At 53.3% G+C, this 17,533-nt stretch overlaps 1 protein-coding gene across 1 annotated transcript in view; it reads left to right on the top strand.

Annotated features, from left to right (window-relative positions):
* UMODL1 (uromodulin like 1) overlaps positions 1 to 14,281 on the top strand; it is a 68,341-nt gene extending 54,060 nt beyond the window's left edge. Inside the window, exons 17-23 of the mRNA XM_037846512.1 lie at positions 978 to 1,315; positions 5,364 to 5,509; positions 5,665 to 5,901; positions 6,110 to 6,269; positions 7,647 to 7,731; positions 11,101 to 11,303; positions 13,339 to 14,281. Of these exons, the coding sequence (XP_037702440.1) occupies positions 978 to 1,315; positions 5,364 to 5,509; positions 5,665 to 5,901; positions 6,110 to 6,269; positions 7,647 to 7,731; positions 11,101 to 11,282 (1,148 nt within the window). The 3' untranslated portion in view covers positions 11,283 to 11,303; positions 13,339 to 14,281. The remainder of the gene's footprint in view (positions 1 to 977; positions 1,316 to 5,363; positions 5,510 to 5,664; positions 5,902 to 6,109; positions 6,270 to 7,646; positions 7,732 to 11,100; positions 11,304 to 13,338) is intronic.
* The last annotated feature ends 3,252 nt before the right edge of the window (positions 14,282 to 17,533 follow it).

Below are 17,533 nucleotides of genomic sequence, written 5' to 3'. Positions count from 1 at the left end.
AGGTGTTAGTTCTGGAGCAGCACATCAGCTCAGGCAGGGGAAGGGTGAGCGCTCAGATGCTAAAAGACAACCTTGCAAAACATGACGTTATGATGAAGGGCGGGTGGGAAACTTGTCCACCCTGTACCCAGCACTTCTATTAAACAGGGACGTGGGGGATTCGGCCGTGATGCGGAGATGACGCAGCCTTAAGGGCTCTATGGTAAATGCAGGGCAATGGGGGTGAGCCGGGTGAAGCTGGGGGGCTCAGAGAGCTCAGGCCGTGAGATGGAAGGAGCACGAGGTGAGCAGGAGACCAAGGCAGGGCTGTGGCTTGAGCCTCAGGTTTCTGGACTGTGACTTGTCCTTCCCCTGCTTCCCTGTAGACAACAGGTGAGCTCACTGAGAACCTGGAGGCAGGCCATCAGCCCTTGTCAGTCTTCTAGTGTAGACAAAAGGTGAGCTTTTTGAGAACGTGTTGAGGTGCCATTAGCTCTTGCTGTAGTGTAGACTAGCAATCTGAGAATCTGGTGACACACACCGTGACCCTCTGTTGCTTTCTTAGTCTTTGAATTCAAGTGTGGCTGGGGACAGGGAGAAGGAGCCAGGGTCGTGGGGTTCTGGGGGGGTGGGGTGGTATCATTCACCCCATCTTAGCCATCAGGACTCGGAGGCCCCTGGTGTAGACAATGTACCCCAGTCTTTGGGCTCAGTGCACACCCAGAGCCACCTGGGAGAGGCTGCAGGGGCAGAAGGCCCTTTGGTGCCTGGTCCGCGGGGGTCCGTGGGAGTCCGTGGAGAGCCGAGCCAGGCACAGCCTGCTGACGGCAGGCAGAAATGTGGAACACTAGTGTGCATGTGGTTGTGGCTTGAATGTGCCATTCTCAGGCTGGGGCTGCCAGGCCCCATCTGGTGTCCTCCCCGCTGCTCGGTGCCGGGCCCCCGGGGCATCCGGACACAGACCCAGCCTTCACCTCGGTCTCCCTCATGCCTTGCAGGTGACTCTCCCAGCCATGCCACCTGGACCCCTGGATCCCCGGTGACCCCAGACCCAGAGGGGCCTCCCACCCCAGCGGGAATGGGGGCTACCCCGGCACCAGGCGCTTCTGCTGCCCCCCAGGGCCTGCCCCGGCGTTTGAGCCTGACCGGGGCGGTCAGCGTGCTGTGTGAGATGGAGAAGGTGACCATCGCCGTCCAGAAGCGCTTCCTGCAGCAGGAGTCCATCCCCGAGCCCACTCTGTACCTGGGCGAGCCGGCCTGCAACGTCAGCAGCGCCAACGACACCCACGTGCTCCTGGCGGCCGGCTGGAGCGAGTGCGGGACCATCGTGCAAAGCGTAAGTGCCCACATGAGCCAAGCTCCGGGAATCCCAGCTGGGAGGAGGCTCACACCTGGCCTGGGGACCAGGGAGGACCCCGCACCCCAAGTCTCTGTCTGTAAGGGAGGGTGGCCCAGCCAGGGGGTCAGGAGAGGGCTGAGGTTCTGAGCCCAGAGCCAGCTGGAGGCGGGAGGCAGGTGGGCTGTGGGCCTCCCACCCTGCAGGGGCCTCATGTAGCGACCTGGGGCCGGTGGCACCAGCATCCCTGCAAATCCTCCCACGATGAGCCGGCGGGAATGAGAGCCAGTGGGAGAGGATGAGGATAGGGAAGTCCAGGAGCCTGTGTGTGTGTGTGTGTGTAAATCTGTGGGTATATGAATATGTGTGTATGTGAGTGTGCATGTGTGTGTATGTATGTATGGGTCTGTTTGTATGTGTGAATGTGCATGTGTGTATATATATATATATGGACATGTGTGCATGTGTGTGTATGTATGTATGGGTCTGTTTGTATGTGTGAAAATGTGTCTATGTATAGGTGTGTGTGAATGTGAGTGTAAGTGTGATTGCGTGACTATGTATGTGAATGTATAAATGGGTCTGTGAATGTATGAGTGTGTGTATGTGAGTGTGAGTATGTGTGTGCATATGTATGGGTGTTATGCATGTATGTGAATGTATGTATGTATGGGTGTGTGTATATGTGTGGATTATATGTGTGTGCAGATGTGCATGTGTGTGAATGTGTGTGTATGCATATGTTTGGTTGCGTGTGCATGTGTGTGTATGTATGTGTATGCATGTATGTTTGTATGTGTATTAGCTTCCTGGCTGCTAAAACAAATACCACGCAACGGGTTGGCTTAAAGATTTATTGACTCTTTGTTTCAGAGGCTGGAAGGCTGGCTTCCTCCTGGGGTCGGTGCCTTCCGGCTGGCCGGCAATCCCTGGGGTTCCTTGGCTTTCCCGTCACGTGGCAGCAGTGTCTTCTCCTCTCTCTTCCGGGTTCAACCGCCTTCCAGCTTCTGGTCCTCCCTGGGGCTCTCCCCTGTGTCCACTCCTTTTGCTGATAGGATGTTGGCCCCAGTGGATTGAGGCCCCTCATTCAGTGCAAGCACCTTAACAAATACCTCTCTAAAGGGCCTGTTTACAAAGGGTTCCCACCCCAGGACTGGGGCTGGGCCCTGAACGTGCCTTTTGTGGGGGGCAGGATTCGGTCCCCTACAATACGGGGGGTGTGACTGTGTGTAGATGTGCCAATGTGTGTGCATGTGTGTATGTGAATGTGAGCGCATGTGTGTGTGTGTTTGTGTATTATGTGAGTGTATAGGAATGTATACTAGTGTGTATGTATGTGTGTGTGTGTGAATGTATAAGATTGTGTGTACGCTTCTGTGTGAGTGCATGAATATGTGCACATAAGAGTACATGCCGTGGAGTTTGTGTGTGCTGTGTGTGTGTCTGTGTGCACATGTGGAATTGTTTGTGTGTTGGTGGGTCAGAGCTGCCTGGCCTGGGGGCTGTGGTCCCATCAGAAGCTCCTCACCCAGGGTCTCTGACGCAGCGCAGGCCTTCTCAAGTAGGAGAGTGGGCTTTCCTCACTGAAGGCCCTCACGCTCCCACGCCAGAGGCTCCCCAGGGACTCTGGGTGGGGGCTCTGGGCATGTGCCCCTTGCAGGTGACTGTGGGGTCACCCTTGGGCCCCACCAGGAGCCCCCCTGGTTTGCAGCCCCCACAGGGTGGCCTGGGGCTCCAGGTCTCCACTGATGCTGCTCCCCACACCCAGCCACGCTGAGCTCAAAGGCTCCGTTCTGCGGGCACTGCTGGGCAGACCAGCTGCAGCGGAGGGAGAAACCCAGCACCTTCTAGAACGTAGCACAGCTCTGAGTGCAGGGGAGAGAGAGAAGGAGCGCAGGGCTTGGTTGTCCCTTGGAGAAATGTGTGACCTTAGAGCTGGGCTCACAGACAGGTGATGACGCAGGTAGCAGGGGTGGCCTGGCTCAGAGCTGAGCCAGCAGCCTGGAGGGTGTGGGCCTGGGGCAGCAGGGAGCCCAAGCAGGGCAGGGGGTTCCTGGCTTCCTTCCCAAGGCTGGGATGGCTCCAGATGGGGACAGGGCCTTCTGGGAAGGGGAGCCCCCTGGAAGAAGGCTGGGTGGTCCCATGAGGCCAGTGGGGAGAGCCGGTGGGGACGTGCTGGCAGTGGCCGGAGAGCCAGGTGGGGGGTGGGGCTCAGACTTAGGGCATCCGAGGGTCTCCATCCTGGGGACCAGCCCACCCATGTGGGCATGCATGGAAGGGGGTGGGATGTGGGGTTCAGGGTTAAAGACTGGACTGTGGGAGGATCTCAGCAAAGAGCAGAGCCTGGCCAGGGATGTGGGGCAGGGAGGTTGTGACACCAGGGACATGGGACAAGACAGAGTAGCTCCAGGGGCACCAACCCAGGAGCACATGAGAGCAAGTCAGGGAAGGCCTTGTTTCCCAGAAACAGTTGGGGGGATAAAGTGCCCTGATCCACCCTCTTTCTGGCCGGTATTTACTCCTGAACAACCCCGAGGAGTAGGTGCTGTTATCCTCGTTTAACCCACGAGACCAGAGGCTCAGCAAGTCTGTAGGTGGTCAAGGTCAAGGTCAAGGTCAGCCCAGCCACTGGGGACCTAGCCTGGCCTCTCCATGACCCAGACTCTCGAGGGGCCTGGATTTTGTATCAGGGCACAAGGCCCGCAGGGGACCCTCCCCCTCAGACCCTCCACACGCAGACATCGGGGCTCCTGGTGACAGCCTGGACGTGCTCCCTTGCAGGGACAAGTTTGGGGCTAAGCTAAGATATGGGCCAAGGTCCCACGGGCCAGGGGTGACGTCTGGGGAGCAGGGCATGTACCCTGCATAGGGGGGCTCAGACTGGGACCCTGAGGCTGAGAAGAGTGTGCCGCTGGGGCGTGGAGGCAGGGGGCTCCCGAGGCCGGGGAGAGACAGTGGCCATGGAGGAGACGCACTTGGGGACACAATGAGCTCTGAGATGGGGCCAGGAAAGGTGACTTTGTGGAGTGGAGTGGAGAGCCAGCAGCAAGCCGGGGACGTGGGGGCTCCAGAGCTGGGAGGTAAACTGTCAAGTGCTGGGGCCGTCCACAGAGGGCTGTCCTTGGGCAGTGTGTCCGGCCGGCTCCTGCCGAGCACAGCTTCGCCTCCAGGAGGAACTTGGACCCACGACAGTGGGACGTGAGGGTTGACGGAGGGTCCTGCGCCACACAGCTTCCACTGCCCTGCTCCAAACCCCCAAACTGGCACCACTGAAATATACCACCTGGGTTTAGTTCTTAAGATTCGTAAGACTCTCACCTGGAGGAGAGGGACAAGTTCAGCCCGAGGACTGTTTGGGAGGGGAGAGCCGCTGCGAGCTGGCGGCCCAGTGGCAGCTTCTTGGCAGCCTTCAGCCTGAGCTGCCGAAGGCAGGCAGCGTGACTCGGAGGCTGGTGTGGGCAGAGCCGCACTCGGATCCGAGATATGCGGCAGCTGGGGCAGAGTTTGTAGAACATAAGTTAAAGGTGCTAAAGTTTAACATAAGTTAAAGGTGTGCCTTCCCAGCAGTGATTCGGCGCCTCCCCCGGTGATGGGGGCTCCAGAGACTGTCCCCCGGCAGATGACGGCCCCCTCCCGTTGTTTTTCAGAGCCAGACAGACACCTGGCCTGGCAATTAAGTTCTAAATGTTCAGAGCATGTTCAGCGCTAAGGCTAATTTGTCCCTTAGGAGCCATCCAAGCCCCTGGAGTCCACAGAACCACTGGATGTTTTTTGACATTTGGCAAACTTAGGTTCCCCTGAAGACTTCCTTGATGAAATGCCATGTGCACAGATGTTGGTGGTTTCTTCCTACTTTTGGTAAACAAGAAACGGGTTAGAGCAGGAGCCAAAACCTGTTGTTCACTTAGGCAATGTTAGGAAAAAATCACTGGGGCCTTGAAATTTGGGGGAATACACTTGAAATAGAGCCACCCCCTCCCCCAGCACCCAGAGAGTCTGGGGGTTCTGCTGGGGCCAGGAGCTGGCTCACGCCGCCCTCTCGGTGCAGAACATGACGGTCACAGTGGTGACGACCACGCTTCGGAATGACCTGTCCCCGGAGGGCGTCATCCACTACCTGAAGATCCTCAGCCCCATCCACTGCGCCTTCCGGAACGACCTCCTGACGTCGTCAGGGTACACCCCGGAGTGGGGGTGAGTGGCACCTCCCTCCTGCTGCTTGGGCGCTTCTCTACAACCTCACAGGCACTTGGGGTTCCTTACGGTTTCTGCTGGTTGTGGACCCTTTGGGGGCAGGTCAGTGGGAGAGGCACCATGGAAAGGGGTGTCCTCAAACCGTCCTCTTGCAGGGTTTATACCATCATTGAGGACCTCCATGGAGCTGGAATTTTTCTCACGGAGATGCAGTTATTTATTGGAGAGTCTCCCATACCTCAAAATTACAGTGTGTCTGCCAGTGATGATGTCAAGATCGAAGTGGGGCTCTACCGACAGAAAAGCAACCTCAGGGTGGTCCTGACAGAGTGCTGGGCAACGCCGTCGAGCGACGCCACGGACCCGGTGATGTTCGGGTTCATCAACAACAGGTGGGGGCAAAGGTGGGCTCCAGGCGGCTCTGGACAAGCACTGATGGGGGACTGGGTTTTGGACACTTCTCTGGGGTGCTGGGGAGGGGAGCCCATCTCCCCGACTCCCCCAGAGCCCTTGTTGGGAGAGCCTCAGTGGTCCCCAACAAGCACACCCACTGGGCACAGCCAGGGTGTGTTTAGCGAGGCCTGTCCGCTCTGTTTGCAGCTGCCCCATCCCCAATACCCACACCAAGGTGATCGAGAACGGGAACTCCAATAAGGCCCAGTTTAAGCTGAAAATCTTCTCCTTCGTCAATAACTCGATCGTCTATCTGCACTGCAAGCTCCGCATCTGCCTGGAGTCCCCGGAAGCCACGTGCAAAATAGTAGGTGTTTTTGCTTCCTAAACTTTTGTCTGGATTGCTGTTCCTTATTGCTTTGGGGAAAGTTGCTCTGGGGGTCTCTGGACCCCAACTTCAGGAAGGAGGCCCCGGACCCTGCAGTCGTGGCACCTGATGATGAGGAATGATGTTCAATGACAAGCAGCCCTTGGGTGGCGGCCGAGGCCAGGGCTGCCTGGGGCATTCTGGCGTTTTCGATGCCTAAACTGAGTCCTTCGCAAGGCCAGACCATTCAGTGGGTTGGCTCAGTCAGCACAAATTTGTAAAGGTGAGCGGTGCTTCCCGTCAAGGCGATTTAATGAATATTCAGACATAAAAAGGTTATTTAATTTAATAGTGTTTTCAGCAATATTTACAAAAGGTCTGCTAACTAGCAGGCACTGAGGTATTTAATGAGGGTTTTTCTCCCCCGTGTTCAACGTTCATGCTGGGATTATGAATAATTTTGCATTCTCAGTTCCTTAGACCTTTGAGGTTGAAATGTGCTCTGCCATCCTGAGTTTTTAAAGCCATCCTTTGTTCTCCTTTTACGACATGTATGTGAACTGACCATGTTTTTGGTCACGTGTTGTCTGTGGCGAGGACAGCTTGGGGGCTGTGCTGGCCTTTTGCTCCCCTGCTTTAAGGGGTATAGTTTTTCCCAAGGTCATCTGTGAGGATGACACAGAGCTCCAGCAGGTTTCCTTGGTGACAACCTGCAAGTGGTAGTGGGACGTCAACAGGAGAAGAAAACGCAATGATGGTCGATTTTGTCGGTGTCACTTCTTCTCACCCGAAGGCTCTTCCTGAGCAATGAGATGAAAGGAAGAGAGTTGTATCGACCTCCAGCTGCTCCTGGTCCCACGAAACCCTCAGGAATAATGAGGATCAGCCCCAATAACGCTTTGCATTTGCAGAGAGCTGCCAGTCCTCAAATTCTTTGCAACATGACCCAGTTCCTTTGGGATGGGCGTATGGTGAGCAGATCCCATAACGTCACTGAGCCAGGCAGCCTTTTTGTAAGGCAGAGGCGTTAAGAGGACAAAGCGGCTGCAGTGGTGGCCTGTGGTGCTTCTGGGAGCTGGGACTGAGTCGCGGTCCCTGGAGGGATGAGAAGGTCCCGCACGCAACTGAAGACATGCCAAGGGCTTTCTACATCTCCCCGCTTTGGTGCACCTTCTTCCTTCCCCCTCCTCTGGCCTCCTGTGTCCCCGGGGTCCAGGCCTCTCCAGGTCTCCTAGCCCCTGTCAAAACTTCGCCATCCAGTGACTCGATTTCTCCAGCAGGGAAATACTACATGAATCAGATTATCATCCCTGATAGTGAGGTAGTAGCTCATCAACACTGTCAACTAATTTGAAGTTTCTCTCCTTTAAAAAACAGAACTGCAATGATTTCCGTTCACTGAGAAGTAATGAAGCGTCTGGAACACACCAAACATCCTGGGGACCCCTCATTCGGTCAGAAGGTGAGGCGATGACTCGGTTTAAACAACTAAAGAAAAGATGAAACCAATTCCATTCCACCAGCGTGTTAGCAACAACATCAACAAAAAAAGCTTGGAAACATGAAATTCTTAATATTTTCTTAAGACACATAATAGTAAAAATGATAGTAGCTAAAGTTTATGGACAGCCTGCTCTGCGCCAGGCAACGTGCAGAGTGCAATTTATGCCCCTCAGCAGCGCCGTGAAGTAGGATCTATTATTAGCCCCGTGTTTTAGGTGAAGAACTGGAAGTTTCAAGAGGTCAAGCACAAGTTTAAATAATGCAATAATTTGAGCTGCATAACATGCAGCCAGTAAAGCTTTCTAACGCTGGGTGGGTGCATCAAGTGGGTTTTTAAGAGGAAGGAACTCAAGCTATAACCGGGCAATGTCAAATTCTGTGTGTTGGTGTGCACGCTCATGTGTGCTCACGTGAAAAAGCTGTTTTATCCAGGGCTCTGTTCAATCAGAAAAGACAAAAAGTGGCATTGTGGATTTCCTTCCATACACAACTTCCATCAGCCCATTTCACCCATTTATTTTCAGAACTCCAGGATACCTTTTCCAGGGAAACTTGATTTTATTTTCTATACGATCTATCTTATTGTTTTGAAAAAAATTTTTGGTTTGATGAAATTGTGTACATTAGGTGTCAGAAACTGCCCACTGTCCCCCAATATGAATTCTCCCCTCCTTCTGCAGAAAAGGAATCCAATTTTTAGTTGGCGCATGGCTGCCTGGAATGAAATCCGTAAGTCCCAACTCCCTTGCTGCTAAGTGTGGCCAAATGAGTAAGCTCTGGCCAACGAGATGCAAACAGAAAGGCCAGGTGACAACTTTTGAGTCACCCTCTTTAAAATCTCCTGGCTCCTGTCCTTTGCCCCTTTCTTCTTTGTTGTTATCCCCTTCCTGCTGCCTGATGTGCGGATGAGATCGCTGTGGCCAGTCGCTGTCCTACACCATGAGGTGGAGGGCCACCCTCAAGGGATGTGGTTACGGTGAGCGGGAAGGAGCCTGGGTGCCAAGGACACCGGAGCAAAGCTGCCAGGCCAGGCCTTGGCTCTGACCTCCCATTCTTATGCAGGAAAGAAAGACTTCCATCCATCTTTTTAAAAGCCACTCTTATTTAGGATTTTCTTATTTTTTGCAACTGAATCCATGCTAGTTGGTTTCCTCCCTACTTTTTTCTTCCTAACATTAATGACCCCACTTGCCTCTGTAATTTCCTGTACTAGAACTTCTGGTTTGGGCTGCAGGTATGGGTTGGAAGCTGAGTTCTGATCAGACCTTGGGGAAGAAGTTGGGGATGCAGGACAGGAAGCCTTCTTGGCTGGTGATTCTCATCTACTGGTTTTCATCAAAAGCATTTGTGATGTTTCATAAATAGACCCAGGTCCCCGGCCACACCCCAGACCTGCTAACTCAGAACCTGTGGAGCTGCACCCCAGGCTCATTCTAACTGGTCTGCAGGGGACTGCTGGTGTAGATTCCAGGATGACATGCTGTTCCTGCCCTCCTCATTTCTTTTTTAATAGTTGGGGGAACTGGTTGGCCTCAGGCCCTGATATGAAATGAAATGCATATGAAATGCATTTATAGGAAGGGTACATTTTCATTTATTCATAGATATTATAGGGAATGTCAAAACTGGAGTGGGCGAAGCAGAAACTTGGAGTTAGGACACCTGGGTTTGAATATTGGGTTGGACACCCATGAGTTCTATGAGTTCTATTGTCCTGGTAAAATTACAGAACCTTCTGAATCCTATCCATCCATCCACTCATCCATCCATTCATCCACCCATCTAGGCATAGCCATCCATCCATCCATCTACTCATCCATTTATCCATCCATCCATATCCATCCATCCATCATCCATTCATCCATCCATCCACCCATCCATCCATGCATCCATCCATATCCATCCATTTATCTACTCATCCATTCATCCATCTATTTATCCATCCATCCATCCATTCATTTATGCATTATTTCACCATCTCCTTTGTTTGTTCTCTGCAACACAGAAGTTATAATACCTGTTCTCCCTACCTCACAGAGTTGTGAGTGTCCAACAGGTTAACAGTAAATAAGAATCCTTCATAAATAAGACCTTCATGTTATGCCAAGGCAGTTTCCTTGCAACTGGACAGAGAAGAACCTACTGCAGGTGCAGCTTTGACACCTGCTAGAGATGCCCTCTGCAACCTGCCACACACACTTACTTCCATGATGCTGGGCCACCTTGGTGGGTTTATGGGGTGGTCTCTCCCCTGAAGTGATGGAGGCAAGGCTGGAGGATTGGCTGGTGGCTTCCATTTTCTCAGGCAGCACAGTTTTCTCCTGTGTGTGTGTGTGTGTGTGTGAGTGTTTTAATTGAGATGAAATTTACATACATAAAATTAACCATTTTTACGTGTACACCTTAGGGGCATTTAATGTATTGACAGTGTTGTGCAGACATCACCACTATCTGTATACAGAATATTTTCATCGCTCCAAAAAGAAACCCTGTACCCATCAGCAGTCACTCCCCATTCCCCACACCCAGCCCCTGGCAACCACTTATCCTTTCTGGTGCTGTGGTTTTCCCTCTTCTGCACATTTTTGTATAAGTAGAATCATAATATTTGTCCTTTTCCTCTGCCTTCTTTCATGTAGCGTGCTGTTTTCAGGTCCTTCTGGGTTGTAGCATGTATTAGCACCTCATTCCTTTTCTCAGCTGAATAATACCCCATTGTATGGATGTACCACCATTTGTCCATTGGTCCATCTATCGATGGACACTGCCATGGACATTGGTGTGCATGCATCCATTTGAGTCCCTGCTTTCAATCTTTTGTGGTGTGTTTTCACCACTCCTTGTGGTCTCTGGCAGGCCCCAGCCCCACCCTGGGGATCGAGTGCAGGCCCAGCGGTATCTCCACAATGCCCATCTGGCTCAGCTTTCCTTTCCCTGAGTGGAGGGCCCACTGCTCCCCATGCAGCCTCCCCCTCTGGGCTGACCCTTGTCCCAGATCCAGGGGGTGCACTGAGCTGTCCTCGCTGCTCAGCTCCCTTGGGCTTTAGCCTCCTGCCTCCATCATCTTTGGGAACCCACAGCTACCTGGGCACACAGGGGGGCCTCAGTGTCACTGTGCTTCTGAGCAATCGACTCCAGATAATAATACTAGTCTTTAAAGTAGCTAACACTTGTAGAGAGCTTGCTCTGTTCCAGGTGCCACCCTCAGCTCCCTGTTTCATCCTCACCCTCAGTTTTGCAGGTGCTGGGACCCCGGGTGGTGCCCATGGAGATGGATGCCCCTCATTGGGCAGACATGTCACCTCATGCCTGTCTCGTTTCCCCACAGGGGACCCCCCAGGTGCAGGACCCAGCCTGGGGGTGGGCTACAGCATCCTCATCGGGGCGGCCGTCTTCGCCGTGCTGGTGGGGGTCGCCGGCCTTCTGACTGTGCATTCCCAGAGGGTGAGCGGGAGAAACAGCTTCACAGGACAGCCGGACGACTTCACCTACCGGGCGTTCCGTCAGTAAGGGGCCTCGGGGGAACCAAAGGTGGGTATGGGAGAGAGGCTGGGTGCTCTTGACCCACCTCGGACGCAAATGATGCCGGCCAGCCTCTCGGCAGGGTGTAGATTTCAGGGTGTTGGCATTTGTGTTTCTGGACTGGGGACACACCCTCCCACCTGATAATCCAGCGATGAGCAGTTGGAGAGGGGAGGACGGCCAGTCAGGGGGTTCACGATGGGTTCCCCTCCATGTATACAGCTGGCCACGGGGTTGTCCCAGTCTGCTGGGCTGCTGGGACAAATACTCACGATGGGTTGGCTTAAACAACAGGAGTTTCTTAGCCCATGGTTTTGAAAGTGAGGCCTCCCAAATTGAGATGTGGGTGTTTCAGTTTGCTAAAGCTGACGAAATGCAATATACCAGAAACGGGTTTGGCTTTGACAATGGGGATTTAGTAACTCACAAGTTTACAGTTCTAAAGCCATGAAAATGTTCAAATTAAGGCATTGACAGGACGATACCTTCTCTGAAGACTGGCTCTGGCGAGCTAGGGCTCCTCTGCACATGGGAAGGCCCATGGCAACGTCTGCAGGTCCTTCTCTCCTGGGTTTCGTTGCTTCTACCTTCTGGCTTCAATGGCCTCCTCTCTGAGCTTCTGTGCGCTTCCCTCTTTTTGCTTTGGTCTTTCTTGGCTTCTGTGTGTCCTTCTCTCTAAACTTCTCTGGGGGCTTTTTCCTGTCTTATCCAGTAAGAGGATTAAGACCCATCTTGAATGGGGTGGGTCACAACTCAATTGACCAAAAGGTGCCACCTACAACAGGTCTGCACCCACAGGGATGGATTAAAAGAACGTGATCTCTGAGGTACTAAGAGTTGCCTGTAAAGCTCTGTTCTCTAGAAAAGCATCAGACACCCCCAGCAGTCCCCCTGAGACCCGCTCGGCATCCCAGCAGGCTCCCTGCAGGCAGAGCAAAGCTCTTTGTCTGGCCTGGGGTCTGTGCTGAGCACACCCACTAAGTGATGGGGTGGGGGCTCCCCCAGCTGAGTCCACAAATGCTGCGCCCGGCCCAGTCCCCATGGCCCCCGTTCCACCTGCGTCTGGGAGGCGCTGGAAGTCGTGTCCTGGAGGATGGAGGCGACCCTCCATCGGAGTTAGCCAGGGCTGCCCTAACAAAGCAAAGTGGGGGGTTTCAAACAGCAGCTTTATCCTCTCCCAGTGCTGGAGGCTGCGAGTGTGAAACGAAGCCGGCTGCTGCAGGGTGCAGGGGAGGATCTGTCCCACACCACCTTTCTGGCTTTGGGGGTGGCTTGCTGCACCCACGGTGTTCTCCTCCTCAGTCGTCAGTGGCCTTGGCCACTCTGTCCATCTGTGTCCACTTCTCCTCTTCTTAAAAGGGCACTGGTCATGTTGGAAGATGGTCCACCTGTCTAGTGTGGCCTCATGTTGACTAACCACGTCTTCACAGCAGCTGTTTCCAAATAAGGTCACGCTCGTGGGCCTGGGGTGAGGACTGTCGTTTTTGGGGTGTGAAAGATAAATTGGAGTCGAGTTTGCTGATTTCAACGTTTTATTCTGGACACCAAAGTTTTGCTGCAGTAAAACAGAAGTAGCTTTGGAGTTCCAAGGCTGGCAAACAATTTTTATAAACATTTTTGTATACAAGATGGCTTGACTCCTAGTGATTAGATAGGGTTTGTCCATCCTACAGGGGCAGATTTAGGGCAGGTGGGCTTTGTGTTTGGTCTAAGGGAGTGAACCAGGGGTTTGGTTGGCTGTCTCGGTCACTTGTCTGGGTGGGGAGTTCAAATTTCAACTGATAAAGAGAACACTCAAGAGGATGTGGGTTCATTTGTCTCTGAGGGATCCCCAGGGCTTTCTCTATACTATTTTATCTGGGGAAATGATTCCATAATCATAACATCCTCCCTCCACCAACATTTGGAGGGGTTTCCTCCAAACTGCTCCTTCGCTGCAGGTAAGCTCACCTGCATGGCCTCCTTCCCTGTCCCAGTAGCAGTGACTCAGGCTCAGTTACGAATCCATCAAGCATTAACAGGGGTCACTGTGTCCCCCACACAGGGCCGGTGCTTGGAGGAGCCCTGGAGATGACAGAAACAGCATCGGTTTGCCCCAGGATGCCCGCTACCTGGCCCCAGCAGGTGGGTGCAACGTGGGCACGGTGCAGGGGCCCCGGAGTGCCCGACATGACAGACCCAAGATCTTCAGACCCAACATGACCGCGGCACCCCCATCTCTGGGCCGTCCCCTCCAGCCCAGGCCTCTGCAGCTTTAGCGTCGATGGGGGTTCAGTGCAGCCCTCCCAGGCTGGCTCACGATGGCCGTGCATCACCCAGCACCCTCTGTCAGATACATTATGGCTCACATTTTCAAAGATATTTGACACTGCACTTGAAGTTCTTTTAAAACTAGGTCTTATAAATATATTGCTGGTGTTATTTTAAGTAGTGTATATTCTCTTTAAAAGTTGGTGGGAAACTTCACAGCTGCATTACTAGGAGGTTGTTTTTATTTAGACATCAATGACTAAAAGGCACACCACTCATATGAAAATCTTTATAGTTAATAAAAATAATATAATATACTTACAGAGCCCTGATATTTTTCCAAGCATTTCACAGCTATTTTTTCATTTAATCCTGCCTCAGGGGAATGTACTATTTAGAAACTAGAGAAAGAGTGAGTGAGTTACTTGAGGTCATAAAATGAATTCACAAGGATATGGGTCTAGAATTGAAGTATTTCAGCATAGAATTTCCCCCATTTCTAGAAGAAAATCCTTCTTCATTTTATTTAAAAAAATTAGAATAGTATTATATAAGTGGCACCAGAAATGGCTGTGTTTTTGTCATGGAACTGAGAATTGTAACATGGTCCTAGTTTTTAATTGTGAGATTAAATTTGCTGAATGCAATTAACTGTCATTCCTACAGAACATTTGGGAAATGGGAATGCTTTGATTTACTGGACATTCTCAGAGTGAATAAAGAGTTACAGTCTGTAATGTGTGTGGTTAACCAACTTTGAATGACTCAAATGCGTGTAACTCAGACCCCTGGCCATGCTGGGTGCTCTCCCAGACGCCGCCCGTGGTGGGTGCCCCCTGCCCGTCTGCCGAGGACGGGGTCTGAGCTGGCCCTGGGGCTCCACCCTAGTGGTGTCCCTTTGTTCTGATGTCAGCTCAATACCTGCCCCTCAACTTTCTTGGAAAAGAGTGAGGTGCTCAGTGGGCACCTGCACTGTGTGCTTCTGTGGATTTCAGGTCACAGTGGTTGACATGGACTTCTAAATCTCACTGCTTCTGCAATTCTCATGCACTCCTGTTAGACGTGCCGTTTGCATTCGAGCTACCTGGAAGAGTGGAAACTTGGCCTCCTCTCCCTTCCCCTCTCCTGCCCCTGTCCCTTCGGTCAGTATTTCCCGACGCCCGTGGTGCACCCTGTGCTGGGCTCCGTGCTGCGGGTGCAGTGGTGAGACAGGGGACCCGAGTGGGGAGTGGGGACAGAGGACCCCAGGAGGTCCTGGGGCAGGAAGTCCCTGGCTCTGCGTGATGGTCAGAGAGAAGGTGGCCTGGCTGGGAGCCAGGGGCTGTGGGGAAGGGAGGCAGGGCCCAATCTACAGAGCTCAGGGGCTGTGGGGTGAGCCCTGTACCTTATTCTAAGAGCCACGGAGAGCTGTCAAGTCAGCAGAGTGACCAAGATCTGATTTGTGTTTGTAAAATGTCACTGTGGCTGCAGTTAAGCCGTGGATTGAAGGAGAAAAGAGTGGGTGCTGGGAGGTCAGGTTAAGAGGTGATTACACAAATTTGGGCAAAGCTGCTACTAGCTTGTACTGGGAGGGAGGCAGTGAACATGAAGTGGACAGAACGTGGCAACCAATTGGGTGTGTGAGCAATGAAGGGGCGGGGATTCAGGAGGACCCCAGGTTCACAGCTTGGGAACCTCATGGATGGTGACACTGTAGACTGGATCATGGAATGCTGTAGGGGAGAGGTTTGGGGGGGTGGTCCAGTGTCTGAGTTTGGATGGGTTAAGACTGTTGTTCCTCCAAGACGTGTCATCCAAGTTGCGATGTGGCAATTGCCGCCAGCTGCAGAAGTTAGAAACCCAGAGTCAGGGCCTGGGATCTCAGAAATGCATTTACCCTCCGAAGCTTTTATAGTCCTACTGGGGGGTTGGGAACACCCTGTATATTGTGTGTGGATGTGCAAAACTCACATGAAAAGGATCACTGAAAAATAAGCAATCTGCAAATGTCTTCTAGTTATCTGTAACCCAACCATCCACCCCTCCAACATCCATCCATCCATCCATCCATCTAACCAAGGAGTATATTCAGTCCTACCATTTATGCTGATGTTAGCAAGACAAAGAGAATGAGGTGGAGTCCTTGTCCCAGGTATTCACAAACTATCTGGAGAAAAAACCCTGTGACTACAACGTGCAGTAAGGCTGGGGAGCCCTCAAAAGGGAGGCAGGGAGACAAAGAGAAAAAGAAGGCATGCATGTGTGTATGTGTGTGCATCCAGTGCCTTTAAGGGGGCTCTGGGATACTGCTGGAATATTCTTGTGTGCACACTGCTTGTAGTTTAAACTCTCCAGACCCAGAGCCTTTCTGCTGTCAGGGCTCAAGGGATTAAATCCAAGGTGGACTGAAAGAGAAGGAGGGAGGGAGGGATCCAGGGGGGCCCTGGACATCTGTAGAGGCTGTCAAGGGAGTTGTCATCCCTGGGCTTGTGCAGTGAGCAACGTGGGAGGCCAGACTTAGGAGCCGTGGAGGGCCTTGAGAGGACCCCTTCACTGACTGGGTCCTCCTGCCTGCGGTGGGGAAGGGGCTGTGTGAGACCTAGGCACATACTGCAGATGTTATCTTATTCCGTCCTCAGCAAAGCCTTCTGCTGTGGTTATCCTCCTTTTACAGATGCGCACATGGAGGCATTTTACACTTTTCCCGAGTCACACACCAAGCGGGTGCTGCAGCTGGATTTAAACCAGCCTCTGTTCGGGAAGGTCACGGTCACTGCTCAGGGCCCCGCCTCCTGCAGCAGGCCATGCTGGGACAGGGAGCATGGCCATCAGCTCTCCCACCTCGCTCACTCAGTTGTTGCAGCCGCCCTCTGAGCGACGTGCTGCTAGCTCCATTTTACAGGTAGGGAGACTGAGGCCAAGATTCAAAGTTCTGGCCCGAGTGGCCCAGAGCGGAAACCCAGGTCTTCTCACTCCCAGTTCTGCTCTTCCGGACCCCAGGGAGGACCTGGCTGAGGGTGAGTGGGAGGGGTCCCCTGAGGCCCTGATAACCCCGGAGGCCTCTGAGCTGGGAAGACACAACCTGGATGTCCCCAAGGCTGGTGGACCTCAGCCTGCTGGGGTTCTGGGTCCCAGGCCGTTCTCCCATCCAGCACCCCTGGGGCCTGGCATCCTACTGCCCGGGACTGGACCGAGGCTGTGATCCCGTCGGCTGAGAGGGTTGAGGGCGGGGGGTCCACCAGAGACGGCTTCTAGCCCCTGCTCCGCAGCGCACCTGCCGGTCCAGGCTGCACCCCCCATGACCACCACCAGATGGCGCCGCAAACCAGGCTGTGGCCGCGCTGCCCCTCGCGCTCCTTCAGCCTTTCCCAGCACCAAGCCTGCTCCCTTGCTGGTCCTCTGGAGCCTGAAGTGGTTCCTCGGGGCTGCAGGGCCCTAGGACACGTGTCTGCTGGGGTGGTGCCCTGTGGGCCCTGCGAGCAGCTCAGAAGATGACCCCCGTATTTCAGGGGCAACTAGTCAAACCAGCTTCAGGGACAATGAGTTATTAAGATGGACAGGACCAAAACATGCCCGCATGGGCAAGGCCCGTGGGGATGCCTGCTTTCCAAGGCAGAGAAAGCACCTTCTGCCCCTTCCTTTCCATTGCTGAGAGAGAGCAGCTCAGCCAGGTGAGTGAGACAGACAGTCGGGGCACAAGCAGCCCCCAGGGAGCCACGAGGCATGGCTGCATGAAAGGCCAGTGCCAGGGTAATGCCCACGTTGAGATACTCCCAGCTCAGGAACTGTGTCCTTGGGGGCATGAATGTGGGGTGACACTCAGGGTGCTAACTCAAGTACAGCGTCCCCAGGAGTGGGTGACACCTGGGTTGATTGGGAGACAGACTGGTAATAAATGACAAAACCAAAAGTGAGTGTTCGAAAGAGATGACGAATATTCTAAACTCAATAGGACGGGCAGGACGAGCACTTCTCACTCCAGTATCCAGCAGGGACTGGGTGGTTATAAA

This window comes from Choloepus didactylus, chromosome 1 (genome assembly GCF_015220235.1).
Source record: "Choloepus didactylus isolate mChoDid1 chromosome 1, mChoDid1.pri, whole genome shotgun sequence".
Taxonomy (NCBI): Eukaryota; Metazoa; Chordata; class Mammalia; order Pilosa; family Megalonychidae; genus Choloepus; species Choloepus didactylus.
This window is presented reverse-complemented; position numbering and strand designations above follow the sequence as displayed.